This window comes from Clinocottus analis, unplaced genomic scaffold, assembly GCF_023055335.1.
Source record: "Clinocottus analis isolate CAN_PGR_092001 unplaced genomic scaffold, fCliAna1.0.p SCAF_44, whole genome shotgun sequence".
In the NCBI taxonomy this organism is placed as follows: Eukaryota; Metazoa; Chordata; class Actinopteri; order Perciformes; family Cottidae; genus Clinocottus; species Clinocottus analis.
In genome coordinates, this window is record NW_027176198.1 from 804,923 (window position 1) to 826,304 (window position 21,382).

General features: G+C 44.6%; 1 protein-coding gene across 3 annotated transcripts; it reads left to right on the top strand.

Annotated features, from left to right (window-relative positions):
* Position 1: 1 nt before the first annotated feature.
* LOC137801870 (formin-like protein 1) lies at positions 2 to 21,361 on the top strand. 3 transcript variants are annotated; one of them, XM_068599301.1, is made up of 27 exons: positions 3 to 568; positions 629 to 680; positions 6,348 to 6,431; positions 6,869 to 6,952; positions 7,962 to 8,035; positions 8,965 to 9,048; positions 9,132 to 9,275; positions 10,730 to 10,838; positions 11,290 to 11,366; positions 11,493 to 11,586; positions 13,450 to 13,524; positions 13,914 to 14,024; positions 14,116 to 14,265; positions 14,343 to 14,444; positions 14,937 to 15,171; positions 15,354 to 15,617; positions 15,741 to 15,865; positions 16,425 to 16,627; positions 16,727 to 16,961; positions 17,477 to 17,545; positions 17,733 to 17,813; positions 17,970 to 18,099; positions 18,635 to 18,798; positions 18,915 to 19,016; positions 19,130 to 19,219; positions 19,644 to 19,758; positions 20,790 to 21,361. In XM_068599301.1, exons 3-27 carry the CDS (start codon positions 6,354 to 6,356, stop codon positions 20,888 to 20,890), a joined length of 3,096 nt encoding a protein of 1,031 aa, XP_068455402.1. In that variant the 5' UTR covers positions 3 to 568; positions 629 to 680; positions 6,348 to 6,353; the 3' UTR covers positions 20,891 to 21,361. The 3 variants fall into 3 exon arrangements, with proteins under 3 accessions (XP_068455401.1, XP_068455402.1, XP_068455400.1); XM_068599300.1 differs by having other exon boundaries at positions 2 to 2,666; positions 11,305 to 11,366; XM_068599299.1 differs by having other exon boundaries at positions 3 to 2,666.
* Positions 21,362 to 21,382: the final 21 nt, after the last annotated feature.

The following is a 21,382-nucleotide window of genomic DNA, read 5'->3' on the forward strand; positions in this document are numbered from 1 at the left end:
AGGCTCCCGTAGCCTTGCGTGAATGTTGGTTAGTCCTGCGGGGAGGAGCCACCATGCCCGGTAGCTCCTCCCACCAGTATATGAAGGGGTGAATGATGTAATGTCTACACAAGTACACCCCATTTCACTGTCCGGGAACCTGATAATATTTCATGCAGTGGACTTTGAAGTATTAATATATATATTTCCCAGCGGTGTACATGATGTTATTGATGTAACAGATCGACCGCGGACTAATTACACAGTTTGACCTTAAAAATATTTGTTTTCTTCTGTCGATGCTCCAGCATTCAGTAGGTCATGTGATCAGGAAGTCATGGATGTTCCGCTAGACTCTGATCATGTGACTTTGTAAACAACCAATAAGTGTTTAGAGCAACAGGAAGAGCGCTAGTAACGTTAGCTAGTCACGTTAGCTAGTAACGTAAGCAGCATGACTAACGAAGAACCAACAGGAGGAGAGCTAGTAATGTTAGCTAGTAACGTTAGCTAGTAACGTTAGCAGCATGACTAACGAAGAACCAACAGGAGGAGAGCTAGTCACGTTAGCTAGTCACGTTAGCTAGTAACGTAAGCAGCATGGCTAACGAAGAACCAACAGGAGGAGAGCTAGTAACGTTAGCTAGTCACGTTAGCAGCACAGCCAACAGAAAGAGAGCCAGAGCTTTTCTACATTTCTGGTAAGGAGACTTCCTTAATTTCCATCGTGTTTTTGTAATAATATCATGAAATATTTGACAAAATGTTGTTACATCATTTTTTCCATTGAAGACAGTTGTTTTTCTCGTGTTAATGAATAAAATGTACATGAATGTTTTGGTTGAAACTTTGTAGAAACTCAATCTGTAGCTTTAAATACTCAATAAACATTTAGTCTCGTTGGCTTCACTTTATGCCCCAAAAATAGTCATAAAAACACACATGATGTTGTTTTTCATCAGGTGACACAAAGCAGATGTCACTCACACATGACATCATGAGCAGCAGCTGTTTTTATTTCCAGGAACTGAAATCCAACTCACTGTTCTCGCTGTTTGAAAGGAGAACTTGACATTCAGGAGACTTTCAACATTTTAGATTTAAGCTTTTTTGTGTTTCAGAGTCGGCTTTTTGACAAACAAACTTTCTTCTGCTCTCAGAATAATTCTCAATACTTCATGTCCATGTCAATGTGTATAAATGTATGTCCTGTGTGTATAAGGTGTTTCATAAAGACTGTCCCTGTGGTTCTGCAGCTTCTCTTCACTAAATCTGCTGCTGCAATGTGGCGCTCTGACCACTAGGTGTCAGTGATACATAATGATTTAAAAATCATTCCCTTTTAATATCACAATCATCATCAGTCCTGCATCGTCATATGACTTCTACTTGATGGTCTTTCTAAATGTTTCAGCTAGTGGAAGCTGCTCTTCACATTTATCTTCCTACTTGTTTAGTCAAAGGTCTTTAACTCACTTGATTTGTCCGATCAGCAACAAAAAAATATATATGTTCAGTTTAATATCAAATAGAAGAAAGAAAAGCAGCTAATCCTCACAGTTGAGAAGCTGAAACATAATATTTATTCTTCTGTCCTTTTAGTTTTTGTAAAAACAAAGTTGTTTTTGTGTGTTTATCTCGTTCAGAAATCCATAATCCGGCTTCTTTGAGGTTTAGTCTGACATGTGAGAGAACTTAAAGAGTCCTACGTCACGAATCTGATGCCTTGGAGAGAAATCTGTGGATGTTTGGATGTGGATTGTATTTTATTTTTTCATATTCATCTTTACTCTTATCTAAATTCTAACGTTCCCGTAAGTCCCTGAACGCGTCTGCAGGTGTCAAACTCACAACAACAAGAATCAAGAAAGTCAAATTCATCTTGCTGTCGGTCTCCTCGTACATGGAGGCACTAGGACCCAGAGAGCTCCTCGCTCTCTGTATGCAGGACCAGCGTCTCTCTCTCTCTCTCTCTCTCTCTCTCTCTCTCTCTCTCTCTCTCTCTCTCTGTTGCAGAGAGACTGGGTGTCTTCCTGCTGGATCTCTGCCTGTCACCTCTCCTCTCTCCTGCCTCCTCTCTCCTCCCTCCTTCCTCCCCTGGACCCGGATCAGAGGGAGTCCGGCGCCCGGCAGCAGATGGAGGGCGTCCAGAGAGCCGGTCCTCCTCCTCAGAGAGCTCTGCAGCTTGTGGAGTAGCTTTCCAGAGTTATCCACCTGTGCAGAGGGAAATAACAGAAGTCTTTATTTTTCCTTTTTCTCATCGCGGCCTCGTCTCTGAACTCTTCCTCCTCCTCCTCCTCCTCCCTCTCTCTTTCACTCAGCTGTCACCCGGCCCGTCACCCTCAGGGTGTCCCCTTCCCCTCTCTAGGGTTTCATAATGCACCGGGCTCTCATTCAGAGGCCCGGCTGCATTTCACCCGCCGCTCTCTCCTGGTTTGAGCGTATGGACGAGTGGGGGTCACGGAAATAACCAAAGGTCACGCGGGCCCGAGCCTCAGACTTTGAACAACGTAGACATTTTTTAAAATTATAATCCCGTTTGGCTGTTTTTTTTTTTGTTGGGGGATTTCTTGTTTACAACCATGGGAAACGCAGCAGGAAGCATGGAGGTGCCTCAGGCGGCGGCGGCTCCCAGACTCCCGATGCCGCCTGAGGACGAGCTGGAGCAGCGCTTCGGCGCCGTGCTGGTGAGTTTGTGACTTCTTTTGGGTTTCGGGTCTGAACACAAGTCAAAAGACAAACAAAAGAATGTGGAATATGTTGGAAATGCTGCGCGTCGCCCCGGACGAGCTTATCCAGGTGACAGGTACACAGCGCCGCCGCGTAGAGGCCCTTCATGCCGGAGCTTACTGCGACATTAGGCTCCCTGCAGAGGGTGGGTTGTATAGAAGCTGATGGAAAGGTGCAGCCGATTAACGTCTTTGAAGGTGAGTTAGTCAATGTGTGGCTAAAAGTGTGTGTGGACACACACTGGACACACACTTTTGGGGTCTGAGCCTCGTAGACCCACCGACTGGTTTTTAAGAAGTGGGCGTGGCCGTCGTTGGTTGTGCGGATGTTTTCAAGGCGATTTTGGACGTCGCCATCTTGGTTTCGTTTGCAACCAGTGAACAGGAAGTGACCATATGTGGGGGAGGAGCGACATAGAGACGACCTGTCAATCACCTTGTAGCCCCCAGTAGAGTGATTTCTATAGACTTCTATACAACCGAGGAGTCGCCCCCTGGTGGTCAGAGAGAGTAGGGAGACAATAATTCCTTTCCATAGACTGCAGGTTTAATTTATTTTCCATTTCTGTGTAAAAAGTACTCAAGAAAATATATAATTACGTGAATAAAAAGCATGGAGAGTTTCTAAAATGAAGAAAATATGATCAAAACTTGTGTTTTCTGATCCGATGACGTGATTCCTTTGCATAAAAAAAGTGACTATTGCAGGTAAAACCCAGAAGTCTCTTCCACCTGTAGATCGGAGGAAGAGTGAGACATCATCATCATCATCATTAGCCGCTCAGGAGCTCCTGGTTTTATTGTTTTTTGTCACTTTCGCTGTGATAAAACTTCACGTTTCTGTGTTTTATGGACTGGACTGCGAGTGGAAGCCTCTTTGACGTGAACATGGAGTCCAACATTCCTCCATAACTTGATTTTCTCGTCACTGGGATGTTTTTCTCACGTGGCGTCAAGCGACCGGCCGGAGACGAGCGGCTATGTTCAATATGCAGCCGGACGACTCGCAGAGCGACGAGCAGCATTCCTCTCGTCAGGAGATGAGATGATCTGTACCTCTCGGAATGAAGTACATAACACGTGTAAATGCTGTATTTGTACCACTCAGAATGAAGTACATAACACGTGTAAATGCTGTATTTGTACCACTCAGAATGAAGTACATAACACGTGTAAATGCTGTATTTGTACCACTCAGAATGAAGTACATAACACGTTTCAGTACGTGTTGAAACTCGGCCCGTTGACGAGCGATCCATAAACCAGATGAAGCTTCTGCTCTCGCCTCTGGTTTTGCATTCAGGCGACAGTTTGCATATGAAGTCTTTACTTCCAGCACGCACACACACACACACACACACACACACACACACACACACACACAGGAACAGGCGTCTCTGCTGCAGTTTAACCGTCTGAAAACATTTCCCCTCGCGCTCTCTGTGCTCAACACGTTTTGTTTTTTTTGCTTCAGCGCCGTCTCATCCCACCAAATGTAGATCCCCCCTCATACCCCTCTTCGTGCCCCCCCTCCTCCCCTCCTCTACTTCTGCTGAGTCTGCATTGATAATCGGGAGAAGAGACTCCGTCTGCATACAAACCAGCCTGTAAACTGTGAAGCGTCTCTGCTCTCCTTCTGCAGAGGCTTCCCTCACAGGTGTGGGTTTCAATATGTGTGTGTGTGTGTGTGTGTGTGTGCTCATATTTGCATGTCAACATGCAGTATTTGTGTGCCAGTGCGTACCTTTACTACATTGCTTTCTGCTCAGCTCTTATGGACCATTCAGTCTGATTCCTCTGCAGTGTTTCCAAACTCACAGAATCGATATCAGAGCCACAGGAATCCTCTCAGAGCTGCGATGTTTGTGACTCTGAGGCTACAATCACTCCCCCCTCCCCCTTCCCCTCCTCCTTTCTGTGTTTTACATAACACTTTGCATATCTCCCAACAGGGAATGCAGCAGTGGGTGGACTTATAAATGTACATCTGTGGATGTTTGTACTGTATTTACAGACACAAACATGAACTCACTTGTTAGCTCGTTAAGAAGCTTCATACTGATATTCAACTGATAGTTAGCTTGATGAGAATGATCAGAATATACATATTTCATAATATACATAATGCTTGACCACGCTGAGGCCGTCATGGTGCAGGTTGCGTGACAAGTGGCTTTCACACTCGTCGGGTCGCGACCACACGGCCGCCGGCGCGCTGGAGACGAGAATGAAAGTAGAATCTGAAACTGGACCGTGTGTGTTTTACATGTTCTGCAGAGAAGTCTCTGAACGTGTGAGAGAGGCGAGGTCGTTTCTCTGTGGTCCAGCGGGTCAGATGAAACCAGCTGGTATTGATCCTCAGGCCTGATCGATCAGATTCACATGCAGCAGCATTGATTCACTGCAACGCACTGCACGCCAACGTCTACACGGGAGGGTTCAGTATTGACCTTCCTCTAGTGTTAGCTTTCTGTTAGCATCTCTTGTGTTAGCTTTCTGTTAGCATCTCTTGTGTTAGCTTTCTGTTAGCATCTCTTGTGTTAGCGGGTGGGTTTTGACCCGTGTCTTAAATCAGCTGTAAAATACAGTAAAACTATTTTCCATCATCAAGTTGTTCCTCATCGCTTGGTGACCTTGTCAGGCTTCCTTATCCATGAACATATTATTGTATGTTTTCATATTTTTGGGCCTTTTCTTTGGGAATTATACCCCTTGATTTCAATTTAAAACATGTTAAAATGAACCTGCAGATAATCCTTTAAATAAATAAAAGGTTGTTGTGTTACTTGACTATTATTACAACACATCTCTTTAATACATTTGTTGTATTTATTGATTCATTTTAATATTATTTACTATACTAACATCCATGGTGTTACAGGTCAATATGACACATGTATATTTACTTTTTAAAAAAGCCTAAAAAGTCATTTTTTCAGCAATCAAACTTTAATTCAAACACAAAATGGAAAGCAGAACAAGTCCTAACACAACATGTATATTTACAAGGTAAAAAAACAACTAATCAAATTGTATGTTTATAAGTAACGACACAAAGGTCAACCAGCGTTTTATCATTTAGTGAAAAAATAACTTTTATTTAGTTGAAATAGAGTTTGTTAGTCAAAAAGCTTCATGCAATAAACACATTCATCTGGTTCTTTTATGCATAAAACCTAAAACACAAGAGGAAGGTTAGATTTCAGTCTTCAGACTCTTCATCGCTAAACTGTGACGTGATGCTGTCTTTACTTCACATCATGAAAGAAGCAAAGTCAGATTTAAAAGCGTTTTTATTCTTCAGCCAAGGCCTGAAGGTAAAAGTCAACTCGGCACAAAGTAACGACCGCTTGGACATTCCTGCGAGTCCACGACCTCGAGAACGAGTCGCTCGTCTTCGGGAGTCGTGACGAAGGGTTTAAGATGAACATTTTGTTCTGAATGTTGCACACAAAGCGACATTTATAATGTTTTATTGTTCTTAATCCAGTCATGTGTTATTACTACAGAGTTATATCAGTCATGTGTTATTACTCTGAGTCAGATCCGTTACAGATGAGTTCTTTTTCCATTATGTATAAATAATAACATAGTTTTTCATTTGACATCTTTTTTTCAACCCTCTGTCTCTCTCTTTAGAGCACGATGAATCTTCCTCCAGACAAAGTGAAGATCCTCAGCCAGTACGACAGCGAGAAGAAGTGGGATCTGATCTGTGACCAGGTGGGTCGCTCTGCCGTCGAGCACGTCGTCTCTCTGGTGGCCGAAAAAAACTAAAACAACGAGGACAATCAATGGCTTTTCATGTGCAGCGTAGGGCGATCGATACGAGGACTTTAATGTGATGACAAAGCACCAGACACCAGCAGCGAGGCCGACAGAGTCCACCACCGCGCACGCTGCTCTGATTTAATATAAAATAATAAATGCAGCTGCGAAGCGATGGGAGCCAAACGTTTGAAGCTGTTAGTGATGAATTTTAAAGGAAAAACGCACAAATTCTCTGAAATGTTTGTAAGAATAATTCCTGGAATCTTGTCGAGATCAAACTCATTTGCACAAAAGATATTGCGTAATCAAACTGCCCTCTAAATGCAGTACCGCATTTAGATGCAATTACATGTGTGTGTCTGTGTGTGTGTGTGTGTGTGTGTCTTCAGGAGCGGTTTCAAGTGAAGAATCCACCGTCTGCTTACTTGGAGAAGCTGAAGAGTTACCTGGATCACGGAGGAGTCGGTCGGAAGGTAGAAGACCCAATACGTCTTGAGTATCAACACAATTCTGAACACACACTCACATGTTTTCCTGCTATTTTATGATTTTTTTTACCATCCTGTCTGTCCGATTATTCATCACAACATGCAGTTTAATAAAACTAATAATGCTAACAATCATTCATTAATCAAAGTACATCAGTACAAACAGAAGCATCAAGGTGAATTTGATGGATTTCCTCCTCACGATGCAAAGTGATGATCAATGAGTCGCGTGTCGGCGCTCTCGTCAGAGTGTACAGGGACCGAACCAGAACTCAAACGCAACCGCGTCACTTCTTTTCCGTCGGTCCGGATCGAATGAACCCAGACCGGTGGTTCCTCTCACTCCTCTCACACCCGTCCAGAACCAGAACAGCAGCCACAGCCGATGGGAAAGACTGTTGACAACCTTTTATTTTAAAGTGGCCATTTTTGTCCGAAATTTATTTAAAAAAAGTGTTTTTGATCTTTTTTTCAGAGCGGTCTAAAACATCAAAGCATTAATTCATGAATTTCCCCCAAAAAATAATCATTCAGGTTTCGGTTCTGAAGCCCGTTACAAAAGTGGATTTCCTCATTTCTGCATCACACTCAGTTTCCTGTTGACTCACTCCAGCGGTCAATAAATATAGATATTTTTGCTTTGGCAGAGATTAAAACTGTAATAAAAATAACTCAGGAAACATTTTTAAAGTAGCTGACTAAACAATAAGAAGGTTTGCTTCTTTTTTTTATTTAATTACATCTGTTTATGGTGTAATTAGATTAGAATGAAGACATCAGGGATGATTTATGAGTTATTGAGATATCGAGGAGGACTTCTGTGTCGCTCTTTGTGCTTTTTAAAAACACAGTGTTTGTTGTTTGTTCTAGTGAAAGGATGTTTTTTCTTTTTAATGTGTTTTCTTCTTAAATTCAAGCTACAAATTAAATGAATAAACAGAACTGGCAAGTGTCACAATTTGTTTTACTGACTGTACAACTTCCCTTCTGTCAGTTTAAGAGACGCGTGCAGGAATCCACTCAGATCCTCAGAGAGTTGGAGATTTCCCTGAGGACCAATTCCATCGGGTGAGTCTCCTGCAGCCTCCGAGGCTTTTGTCTGCTCACGTCACACTGAGAACAATCTGATCTGAAGGAGATTTTAATTAAAGTAATGTTTGTTTAACTGTGTGAATTCAATGGATGACAGCAACAAATTAAGCCTTTCAAAAGCTTCTTGGATACATTCGTTTTTCCTTGCAATTGTTTTTTCACGCATTAAATAATAAAATGTAACAGCGTGCCTTTTGAACAAACTCGAGACAAGACGTTTGCATGTATGTATATATTGTATATTTGTGTGTGGGTATAATGTGTGTATATATATATATATATATATATATATATATATATATATATATATATATATATATATATATATATATATATATATATATATATATATATAACAATTTCCTTTTAGTTTGCAGTTTTATAATCTTAAAATGCGACTTCATAAATCGTATGGAAGCCCATTCCCGCCACACAAAGAAAAAAATTAGGACCAACAAAAAAAAAAAAAAATTACGACCAAAAAAAGAAAAATCTGAATCAAAAAAAAAATTACGACCTAAAAAAATAAATAAAAATTAGAGACAAAAAAAAAAAAAAAAAAAATTAGGGACAAATTCTTTTTTTTTTTAAATTAGGGACAACAAAAAAAAAAAAAAATTTGGACAAAAATTTAAAAAAAAAAAGAAAATTAGGGACAAAAAAAATGTTTTTGTTCCAATTTTTTTTTTAAAAAGGAAATAAAATAAAAAAGGCATATGGGTGCAAAAATATACGATCACAAAAATCCACTGATTACAAAGAAATACGTGAAAAAAAAAGTGAAAAAATGTATTATATATATTTTATTATAAATGTATAAACATAAAGAACATGTAACCGTGAGGACGTTTCCTCCTGAGGACGCTCGTCTCCTCGCTGAGCTGACGCCTGTGTCCTCGCTGCAGCTGGGCTCAGGAGTTCCTCGACGAGGAGAACCACGGCCTGGACGTTCTGGTGGACTATCTGTCCCTCGCCCACAGCGCCGTCACGTAGGTATCAGCCGGACGCGCCTCTCGCTCGTCGGACTGAGCCCGACGCTCACCGCCCTCACGCCGTGTCACCTGACCCACAGGTACGAGGCGGACGCGCTGGACAACGGCACGCCGCCCGCAGAGAAACGCAACGCCGCGGAGAAGTCCATGGAGGATCTGAGCAGGAGCGCCAGCAACTCACCCACACACAGCGCCTCCAAGACCAGCAAGGCCTTCACCGTGAGGTAGGCAGGAGGCGGGTTGTATAGAAGCCAATGCTTCATGTGTTAGAGCTGCATTCTCCCTCCTGACCACCAGGGGGCGAGTCTTCTGGTTGTATAGAAGTCTATGCTTCATGTGTTAGAGCTGTATTCTCCCTCCTGACCACCAGGGGGCGACTCCTCTGGTTGTATAGAAGTCTATATAAGTGACTTCTCTCTTGATGTATTCCCTCAGTAAACATTGTAAACATGAGTTTGAGTCTCAATCACATCGTAACAATAAGTGCAACAAGATCGTTCATTTACCTTTGGACATTGTAAATATATTTAGTGCAAATCATGTACAAGTACACACATTGTATATTTGTATTGCAAAACCACAACAATCTGTTCACACACAGAAATCCTTCTTCTGCTGCTCAGATAAAACAAACAGTCTGTGACAAACTCCACTTTACGATGACACACGACACGATTGTAGAGTCACCGTTTGAATTTGATATCCAAATACTATCACACACACACACACACACACATACACACACACACACACACACACACACACACACACACACACACACACACACACACACACACACACACACAAAGTACTGGGTCCTATTACACACAAACACACGATTAGTTTCAAACCAACTGGAGGAAGTTTTCTCCGGCTGGTCGCCATGTTTACATTCATAACTTTATGTGTAATGATTATGGAAGTTTAATTGAATTGATCTTTATTTTTCTCTTCACATTATCATTAGAAAATATGTTTATATTCATTTAAACATACAGTTACACTTTCATTACATTTTACAGCATGTCTAAATATCTTTCATATGTATTTATTTTATGTATTTGCGTGATTAAATTAGTTGTGACAGTTTTCACACTGAGCTCAATGACGTCTGAACGGTTTTATGGGGAAAAGGTCGCACTGCAAATTAAGTTGCACACACACACACACACACACACACACACACACACACACACACGTGTAATCTCTCTGATCTGAGGCGACTGCATTCTTGTCTTTGACTCGTCGCCTCTTGTTCAGACACACGTGTGTGTTTATTCATGCATGTGAGAAACCCACAACAACTACACAACAACTACACAACGCTCACAGTCTGACTCCTTCTTACTCTTCTGTGCACGTCACCTGGTGGTCAGGTGGGATTCAGGTGTTTATATATATATATATATATATATATATATATATATATATATATATATATATATATATATACACATTTTTAAAAGGATTCTTTCTCCCCATAAAGAACCTTTTTAAGGTTCTTTTCTTCACCTTTTGTGGGTTCTTTAAAGACCCGTTTCAGGAACCGGTTCCTGGCAGAACCTCGGTCTGAGAGGTTCTTCGTGGAACCAGAACCGGTTCTTCTCCGGCGTCTCTCTGAAGAACCTTTTCTGGGTTCCAGAAGGTTCTCTTATGTTCCTGCGTCTCTCACCTGCAGGTTCCACTCTCTCCAACACAGCAGAGTGCAGCGCGGCGCTCGAGCCGCCGGCCAGACGGACGACGTGCACCTGTGCATCATGTGTCTGCGCGCCATCATGAACTACCAGGTGAGGTCACCTGTCACCGTGCTGCAGGGAGACATAACTCAGAATGAGGAGATAATGTGTTGTTGGAATTCTGCCTTCATTCTTTTTAGTCATTAACATCAAAAGTGTGAGACGCAACCAACTTATTTTCAAATTTACTAAGCAAAATAATAATAATAGGTGGCCTGATAAAAAAAATACTTGAACCTCTAATGAAGAAATACTAACTCAAAATAAATAAATAATTAGTTACTCGGGGGGGAAAAAGATCATTCTTTGCTAAAAAAAAAAAAAAAGTGGGTTAAAAACTCAAAATTATGTACAAAAATGACATTTTCAGATGTTTAATTTAAACATTTGATGAGGTTAAATTATATGTTTTAGTGACAGCAAGAGTCAAAAAACTAGTGTGTGTGTGTGTGTGTGTGTGTGTGTGTGTGTGTGTGTGTGTGTGTGTGTGTGTGTGTGTCAGTCTGGGTTCAACCAGGTGATGAAGCATCCCCGCTGCGTCAACGAGATCACGCTCAGCCTCAACAACAGAAACCCCAGGTACTCAAACTCACCTCTGATGTCACAGGATCACGTGACCACGTGACCATGTGATCACGTGATCGTCAATGTCCTCACAAATCCAGAGACTTCCTGACCTGTGAGGACTTGATTTCTGCTCCTCAGGACGAAGGCGCTGGTGCTGGAGCTGCTGGCGGCCGTGTGCCTGGTGAGAGGAGGCCATGACATCATCCTGTCCGCCTTCGACAACTTCAAAGAGGTTCGTTAGCATCCAGACTCCATCGCTACAATGTTAGCATCCAGACTCCATCGCTACAACGTTAGCATCCAAACTTCATTGTTACAATTTAGCATCCAAACTCCATTGCTGCAACGTTAGCATCTAGACTCCATTGCTACAACGTTAGCATCTAGACTTCATTGCTACAACGTTAGCATCGAGGCTCCATTGCTGCAACATTAGCATCTAGACTTCATTGCTACAACGTTAGCATCCAGACTCCATTGCTACAACGTTAGCATCTAGACTTCATTGCTACAACGTTAGCATCCAGACTCCATTGCTACAACGTTAGCATCGAGGCTCCATTCAGAAAACACGTGTTTTAAAACTTGTCCGCTTGTCGTCTCAACAGAGAAAATGAGCAAAAACATGAATTTTTACAGACGTTTTACAAATCATCGTGTTGTTATTTCGCCGTCTTCTTTTATCGATTTATTGCGTTTAAATTGTAGCAAAAAGTGTTTTTATTTTTGAATTTTTTTTCATACAACTTCAGTGATGCAGCCGACAGCTCGACGTCTACGAATTAAGAATTATAAACCAGAATCAGGAATTATGGAAAGAGATTACAGATCGTCTCGGCTGTACGACAGACACATACCCGCCTGGACCTGTTCACACGTTATTCTAAACTGGTCCGAGTCTTCACATAGAGGTGGTGTTACTGTTACAGCACCCGCATACCAGACCTGGTCCCCCCCCCTCAGCCAGCTGCTCGGCCCAGTTGCCCCGCCTGACTGAAGAGGCCTAAATATGTGAAGCACTTGTTGAGTCGCCTCTGACCTCTCCTCTCTCGTCTGAGGAGGCAGCAACTGTTCAGCAGACCTGAACCAGGAGGGTCTATTCTTGGTGAGCGTCCAGGAACCAGGACGTCTGCTGTCTGGATCCAGACTACAGCTTCATGGGATTGAGTTCCTCCAGAGGGACAGCAAGGAGAACTGGTGGATTTTAATTTGCTGAATTGGTTTCAAAATGTCCTTCTGTTCTTTTTTAGTTCGATTTTTTTAATCTACTACCGAAGAACTTCAGCCACTTGAGGCAGAACACATTGTAAAAATAAAAGGTCCACCAGTCCACCGGGGACTAGACCCTAGACCCAGAGAACCAGACCCAGAGAACCAGAACCAGAACCAGACTGAGACCCTGCTGCAGTAAAACGAGAGGTTTTCTAAAGGGACCCTGGTGCTCAGAGACACTACCGCGTCAGTCCACAGGGGGCGCCAGAGCACAGTGCAAATGAAAGTTCCTTACAGAAACTGTATAAAGATGATGAGAGAGAGAGAGAGGGAGAGGGAGGGAGAGAGGGAGGGAAGGAGGGAGGGAGGGCGAGCGAGCAGCCAGCAGCCAGCTTGTGTGTCCGTCGCGTGGGTTTTGTTGTGGGCTGTGAGGCTGGAGAGCTGCATTATTCAGGAGGACATGAGTGGGCCGAAAGGGGGAGGAGTCAGAGATGAGGAGGGGGGGGGGGGTGCAGCAAGAAGACGACACTCAGTTGTGTAGTTGTGTTGGAACAGTGAAGCTGGTTTTATTGTTGTCGTCGACTATGCTGCCCCCGTGTGTGTGTGTGTGTGTGTGTGTGTGTGTGTGTGTGTGTGTGTGTGTGTGTGTGTGTGTGTGTGTGTGTGTGTGCGTGTGTGTGTGTACACTGCCCCTGTGTGTGTGCACGTGGAACACAACTCCAGGTTATTGTTTCTGATGGTCTCAAAGGACTTCACCCACATTCATGTTTTCATCTCCAATAACAAAACAACACAAAGTCAGAAGCAGCTGATGAGCGTCACTCCCGCTGTGATCTGACTCATAATTCTGTTTACTGGTCGTTGTTGTTGTTGTTGTCTTCAGGTGTGTGGAGAGAGACGTCGGTTCGAGAAGCTCATGGAGTATTTCAGCCACGAGGACAACAACATCGACTTCATGGTACGAGAACCACGAGAAGTCAGTTCTTCTGCTTCAGGATCATTTTGAATTTATCATATTTAACCTATGAAAACACGAGGAAAATGTTTTGTTGTTGTTGTTGTTGTAATACTATATTATATGGAAATATATGGAAAAATAAAAGGTACATTTGAAAATATATATATATATATTCTTTTTTTTTTGTTCAATTATTATTATTTTTTAATAGAAATACTAAAAAAAAGTAGTAAAAAGTAAAAAAAAAAAGTTTAAATAAAAAAGTTCTGTCTGGGTTTTTCCGTGAATGGGAAAATATAAATAATATATGTACAATCATGTATAGTGTATAATGTATAATGTACACACGGCGTACAGTGACACGGTGCGGTTCCCGGTCTGTCCACCAGGTGGCCTGTATGCAGTTCATCAACATCGTGGTCCACTCGGTGGAGAACATGAACTTCAGAGTCCACCTGCAGCACGAGTTCACGCAGCACGGGCTGGACGACTACCTGGAGGCACGCCGCAGCCCCGCCCCTCACCTCATGTCTCATACCCGACGCGTCCTCCAGACGCTTTGTAACGCCTTCTGCTCCTGTGAACACGCAGAGGTTAAAGTTCACGGAGAGCGACCGGCTGCTGGTGCAGATCCAGGCCTACCTGGACAACGTGTTCGACGTGGGAGCGCTGCTGGAGGACGCCGAGACCAAGAACGCTCTGCTGGAGCACATGGAGGAGCTGCAGGAGCACAACGCACTGGTACACACACACAGACACACACACAAACACACACGCAGGATGTGTGGAGGAAATCACAACGCAATGTTCTGTTGCAGCTGAGCTCCAGGCTTCAGGAGAGCGAGAGGGACGCGACGGAGAAAATGTCTGAAATGGAGAAGAAACTCATCCAGACCACAAAAGAAGTGGAGCTCCTCAAGGTAGAGTTCTAGTCCTCTGTGTGCTTCTATACAACCAGAAGAGTCGCCCCCTGGTGGTCAGGAGAGAGAATGCAGCTTTAACACATGAAGCATAGACTTCTATACAACCAGAGGAGTCGCCCCCTGGTGGTCAGGAGAGAGAATGCAGCTTTAACACATGAAGCATAGACTTCTATACAACCAGAGGAGTCGCCCCCTGGTGGTCAGGAGAGAGAATGCAGCTTTAAAACATGAAGCATAGACTTCTATACATCCAGAGGAGTCGCCCCCTGGTGGTCAGGAGAGAGAATGCAGCTTTAACACATGAAGCATAGACTTCTATACAACCAGAGGAGTCGCCCCCTGGTGGTCAGGAGAGAGAATGCAGCTTTAAAACATGAAGCATAGACTTCTATACAACCAGAGGAGTCGCCCCCTGCTGGTCATCAGACGTGATGCGTTGAGGCGCTGGTGACATTATGGTTCACAGCAGTACTTCCTGTCTGTTGGCAGGGGGGGCTGCGTGAGTCCTGCTCCACTGTGACTCTCCTGCAGCAGCGAGAACGAGAGAGAGAGCTCGAGCGTGAGCAGGAGAGAGAGAGAGAGAGGGAGCGGGATCGAGCCACCGAGTCCCTGAGGCAGCTGGAGGTCAGCGTCCAGGCTCTGGTGCAGCGAGGGCTGGTCCGCCTGCAGAGCTCCGCCTCCGGACACCTGGACCTGCAGCTGGTCCCCAGCGTGCAGCAGAAAGGTCGGAGTGGATGAAAGAAAATGAAATTTGACTTCATTTTTATTCAAATTCGACTTATTTGATGAACAAAGTTCTCTGTTGGTCCGGCGTACTTTCCAGGGAACATTTCAACACAATATTTAAGGAGTTATTGTGATAAAATGATGAGGGTTTATTAATCCAGTTCATAATTAATGTTGCAGCTCAAGAAGAAGCAGACTCAGGTAAAGACCTGGAGGCTCCGCCCACATCCACAGACGCCCCGCCTCCCCTGCAGTCGGCAGCAGTGCAAGCTCCTCCCCCTTCAGGCTCAACTCCTCCTCCTCCTCCTCCTCCTCCACCGCCTCCTCCTCTTCCTCCACCTCCAGGCTCAGCTGGAACTCCTCCTCCTCTATTGGCTCCTCCCCCCCTGCTGCCTTGTGGAGATGGTACGACCCATTTCTCAGGAGATGTGACTGACAGCTCAGGTGAGTCCACAAGAGATTGAGCAGGAATTATCTATATCTGATCCGTGTGAACGCTTCATGTTAATATAGGAAAATGACTCTGTTTCTCAGTAGAATAATCCAGATTATTTCCTCCTTCCTCAGGATGCAGGAAGAAGAATCCCATCCAGACGAAGTACCGCATGCCGCTGCTGAACTGGCAGCCGCTGAAGTCCAGTCAGGTGGAAGGAACCATCTTCACGGAGCTGGACGACCAGAACGTTCTGCAGGTCCTTCATTCATATCCTGGAGACATATTTATATCGTTGGATAGATACACATATATTTATAAAAATATCTATATATTTATATATATTTATTATATATTTTATATATTATATTTTAAATATTATGTATATTTTTTAATTATTTTATTTTAATATTTTTTATATATATTGATTCATTGATATAAATATATATATATGTATATATATATTATATACATTTAAATAAATTAATATATATGTAAATATATATTCAAATATGTATTTATTTGCATATATAATTATATATTTAAATTATATATTTATATATATGATATATATTTAAATGTATATAATAAATATAATATATATTAATACATATATATAATAATATATATATATATATATATATATATATATATATATATATATATATATATATATATATATACATTGTTAATATAATTTGTAGTATGTCATATTTCTTCCAGCAGGTGAGACACCTGTGCGTTCCCGTGGTAACAAACCAACACGTCTGGATGAAATGCACCTTCCTCTTCATCTTCCTCTCCTTCCTCTTCCTCAGGAGCTGGACATGTTGACCTTTGAGGAGCAGTTCAAGACGAAGGCCCAGTCGGCCCCGGCGGAGCTCGGGACCCTGAAGAAGAAGCTGGCCCACAAGCCGCCCGGCCGGGTGTCGCTCATGGAGCCCAACCGGGCCAAGAACCTGGCCATCACGCTGAGGAAGGAGGGCGTGGCCGCCTCGGACATCTGCTGCGCCATCGAGACGTGCGTACCCGGGTCATGTGACCTATGAACCGCCCCCTGCTGGTTTTATCCTGGTTTCTAAGCCCCGCCCTCCTCCTCCACGCCCCTCCCACCCTGCAGGTACAACCAGAGAGCGCTGAGCCTGGACTTCCTGGAGCTGCTGGAGCGCTTCATCCCCACGGAGGGCGAGGCCAAGCTCCTCCGTGGCTACGAGAGCGAGGGCCGGCCGCTGGACCGGCTCAGCGAGGAGGACCGCTTCATGGTGCGCTTCAGCCAGATCCCGCGGCTGCCGCAGCGCATCAGCACGCTCACCTTCATGGGCAACTTCCCCGACAGCGTGCAGCTCATCCAGCCGGTGGGTCCACGGGGGGGCGGGGCTCCAGGGCCGGCTCCAGCGGGAACGTATTCCTCCGCCGGGGAAAGTAGTCCCGCATTCAAATATTGAGCTTCAGTGTTTCAGCCTCAGGGCTTCATTGCATAGAGAGATGAGATTGTTCTGCTATGTTAGTTGTAACACGTGGTTATGGATCGCATATGCAAACTGCCTTCAAAAGGTGAATTTAATACATTATGTAAAATCGAGAAAATGACCTCCAGAGGGTTAAAGGTTATTTATTCTTTGTTCGTCGCTTTTCTTCCTCCAGGAAATTTACAGGATCAATAAAAGAAGAAAAGTCAAAACCAGTCAAATATAAAGACCCATAAATAAATACATATACAGAATAAAAACACCGTTTAACAACCTTTTAAAAGCCAAAGCTCAGATGTGGTTTCCAGCCGTGTGGATGAACTGAAGACTTTAATCTGCTGGTGTTTCACGTCTTTTCATCTGTTTATGTGTCCGGCTCATAAACTTTGTCTTTCTGGCAGCAACTGAACGCCGTCATCGCCGCCTCCATGTCCATCAAATCCTCCAGCAAGCTGAAGAAAATCCTCGAGGTGCGAACACAACACTTTTATTGTGTTTATAACTTTTCTGGCGACTTTCGTTAGTTAAATAGTATGAAAATCATTTATTTCTCGCTCTCTGTTTGAGGTATGTTTTCCTCTGCAGACGATTCTTCTTGTCACTTTTAGTTTTTTGTGTTTTCTGACGTCGTCGTTTGTCTCTGTTTGTGTCGTAAAGATCATTTTGGCGTTTGGGAACTACATGAACAGCAGCAAGCGCGGCGCGGCGTACGGCTTCCGGCTGCAGAGTTTGGACCTGGTGAGTCAAGAGAGCAGCGGGTCGCCTCCAGAGACCCGGGTTCACATCCCGGTCTGGACGGTTCCTCTGTCTGGAGCTCCTGGTTCTCCTCGTATTGGAGAAACTCCTCGGTGAACAAATGTACATTTGACCTGTTTTGTTCTTCTCTGCCTCCAGCTGTCCGACACCAAATCTACAGACCGGAAGCAGACGTTGCTGCACTTCATCGTGGGCGTCATCCAGGAGAAATACCCCGACGCCCGGAGCTTCTTCACCGAGCTGCACTTCCTGGACAAGGCGGCGCTCGGTGAGCAACGCGCCATGTAGCGTAGCGGTGCGCGGCGCGTAGCTTCAACAGCACAAAACAAACCTTTAGTTAGTTTTCACTGGACAGATGAAGTTATTTCCTTCATCCTTTACGAAGTCATATCAAAGCAAAGACATGAAAACAACACAGTAAAAAAAAACATAAACCATAAAAGCCATGCTTTAGGGGCGGGGCTGCAAGGTGATTGACAGGTCGGCACCAGAGATGTATACGGCGTCTCTAAGTCACGCCTCCTCAGCCCAAATATGGTCACTTCCTGTTCACTTGTTGCATTAAAAAAAAACATCACATCGACGGCCATAAAGCAAGATGGCGACTGCAAAACGATGACTCCTCCCCTTCTCACACAGTCTGTGGTTCAGATGCTAAGAATGACTACTACTACTACTACTACTACTACTACTACTACTACTACTACTACTACTACTACTACTACTACTACTACTGCTACTACTGAACAGATCTACTGGTGAGAACTAATCCCTGGACCTCACAGAGCTGGGCTCTCTTGCAGTTTCCCTGGACGGCGTCCTGCAGGATGTGCGCGCCCTGCAGAGCGGCATGCAGGCGACCCGGAGGGAGTTCTCCGTGGAGAACCACAACCCGGTGCTGCAGACGTTCCTCAGCAGCAACGAGGAGCTGCTCCACGCGCTCACGTCTGACGGGAGAACCGCCCAGGTCAGCTGCCATCGGCCCGGAGTCAACATCTCACTGGATTATATAAATATAGGTCTGGATGTACTTCTGGTACTCGGGCCTTTACGTTGAGCTGAAGTCTCTGTTTTGTCCCGCAGGATGTGTACGACTCTGTCGTGGAGTACTTTGGAGAGAACTCTAAAACCACGCCGCCCTCCGCCTTCTTCCCCGTCTTCGTCCGGTTCATCAAAGCCTACAAGGTCAGACGGAGCCGGCTCCTTGAAGCCGATCGCTGGGCGCCGGTGCCCTTCGCTTGACCTTCAGGCGCAGGTCGGGTTGTTGAAAGGCGTTTTTTTTTTTCTTTCTCCGACAGCAAGCTGAGCAGGACAACGAGCAGCGGACGAGACAACAAGTCCTGACCTGCGACGCGCCGCCAACCCCCCCGAAGCCCGAGGCCAGGAAGGTAACTTCTAAGTTGAATATACTTACATGATTAGTCCTTTTATTAATGTGCAAGAAACTTTATAATCTCAGAGAAGATCGGGGACTTTTTTTCCTGGCAAATATTTTTCTCCTCTTCAAAATTTACCCATTTATTATATTTGTTTAAAGGATTCCTTTCAGCACATTTTGACTTTTTTTGCTCAAAATATAATTCCCTACATGGGCTCTCACTTGGGTGTATTTGAGGAGGATTCCTTCGTGTTGCAGTCTGGCTCTTATTTAATACAGTTCTGCATCATTTCTATCAGTTTTGATGATGAAACTGCTGCAGTAACACGAGAGGTTTCTGGCGCTCAGAGGCATCACCGCGTCCGTCCACAGGGGGCGCCAGAAGCAACGCTGCATATGAAGGTTCCTCTTTTTAAAGGTTTGGACCGTTTCAGGTCTGCGTGACGTCCAAACCGCCGCAGATGGATCTGATCGCGGAGCTGAAGAGGAGGCAGGTGTCTCCTCTGGTGAGGGAGGGCCAGGACGGAGCCATCGAGGACATCATCACAGGTACGACACACCTGAGACGCCCGAGACACACGGAGACACACCTGAGACACACCTGAGACACGCCTGAGACACGCCTGAGACACGCCTGAGACACGCCTGAGACACATGGAGACACACCTGAGACACACCTGAGACACACCTGTGACACACCTGAGACACACCTGAGACACACCTGAGACACACCTGAGACACACCTGAGACACGCCTGAGACACACCTGAGACACACCTGAGACACACTGCTACACACCTGAGACACACCTGAGACGCCCGAGACACACCTGAGACACACCTGAGACACACCTGAGACACACCTGAGACACACCTGAGACACACCTGAGACACACCTGAGACACGCCTGAGACACACCTGAGACACACCTGAGACACACTGCTACACACCTGAGACACACCTGAGACGCCCGAGACACACGGAGACACACGGAGACACACCTGAGACACACCTGAGACGCCCCTGAGACACACCTGAGACACACCTGAGACACACCTGAGACGCCCCTGAGACGCCCCTGAGACACACCGGAGATACACCTGAGACACACTGCTACACACCTGAGACACACCTGAAACACCTTTTTAAGTCTCTCTTTTAAATCAGTGAAATGTTTCTTCTCTAAACTTCCGTTTCCTCTTTTAGGAAACTCACATCTTCACTCTTGTTTTTCTCTGAAGACCACCGTCTCTTTCTTTTGTCCTTCCCTCCTCTTCCTCTTCTCTCCTTCCTTCCTTCCTCCCTCTCCTCCTCCCTGCCTCCTCTCCTCTACAGCCTTAAAGTCGGTTCCTTTCACAGCTCGCTCTGCTAAGCGTTCGTCTCGTCTCTTCTGTGACTCCGTCTTCCTGGACGAGGTGACGTCTTCATCCTCTTCATCCTCTTCATCCTCTTCATCCTTCTGCTTTCTGCTTCAAGTTTTTATCATTATATTTCACAGATTATCGGATGTTCTGCCCTTAATAATCTCTAAATGTTGTATTAATCTTACATTTTATAACCAGACCGTGTTCTTCATCCTCAGATTTAAGGAACCAGCCGTACCGGCGGGCGGACGGCGGCCGCCGCAGCGCGCGCTGGAAGGCGGGGCAGCAGCTGCACGTGTCATCAGACATCTCGCTCTGAAGCCCCGCCTCTGAAGCCCCGCCTCCAGAGCCAAGCCTCTGAAGCCCCGCCTCCAGAGCCACGCCTCTGAAGCCCCGCCTCCAGAGCCAAGCCTCTGAAGCCCCGCCTCCAGAGCCACGCCTCTGAAGCCCCGCCTCCATAGCCACGCCTCTGAAGCCCCGCCTCCAAAGCCACGCCTCTGAAGCCCCGCCTCCAGAGCATGTAGTTGGACAGAAGAGGTACTGGACGATGATGTCAGAGCTCGTTAAGACGTTGACGACGTCGTTAAAACGCATAAAAAAACTTTAAAAGTTGAAATAGAAAAGTCTTTCTTTAAAAAAAAATGCTCTCAACATGATTTTTTAAATTGGTTTTTATTTTTAAATAATCTTAAATCACCGCTCGTCATCTTTCTCTGAGATTTAGGCTGAAGATTTGTAATATACTTAAATTATTTTAATATCAAAGTGCTTCTGCATTTTAACAAATAAAACATTTTATACCGTTATTGAT

Excerpts from the sequence above, each read along its gene's own strand:
- LOC137801870 (XM_068599299.1), top strand. The coding sequence starts at position 2,562 with ATGGGAAACGCAGCAGGAAGCATGGAGGTGCCTCAGGCGGCGGCGGCT. Across the intron at positions 6,953-7,961 it reads ACGGAGGAGTCGGTCGGAAG|TTTAAGAGACGCGTGCAGGA; the intron begins GTAGAAGACCCA and ends CCCTTCTGTCAG. Across the intron at positions 14,445-14,936 it reads AAGAAGTGGAGCTCCTCAAG|GGGGGGCTGCGTGAGTCCTG; the intron begins GTAGAGTTCTAG and ends GTCTGTTGGCAG.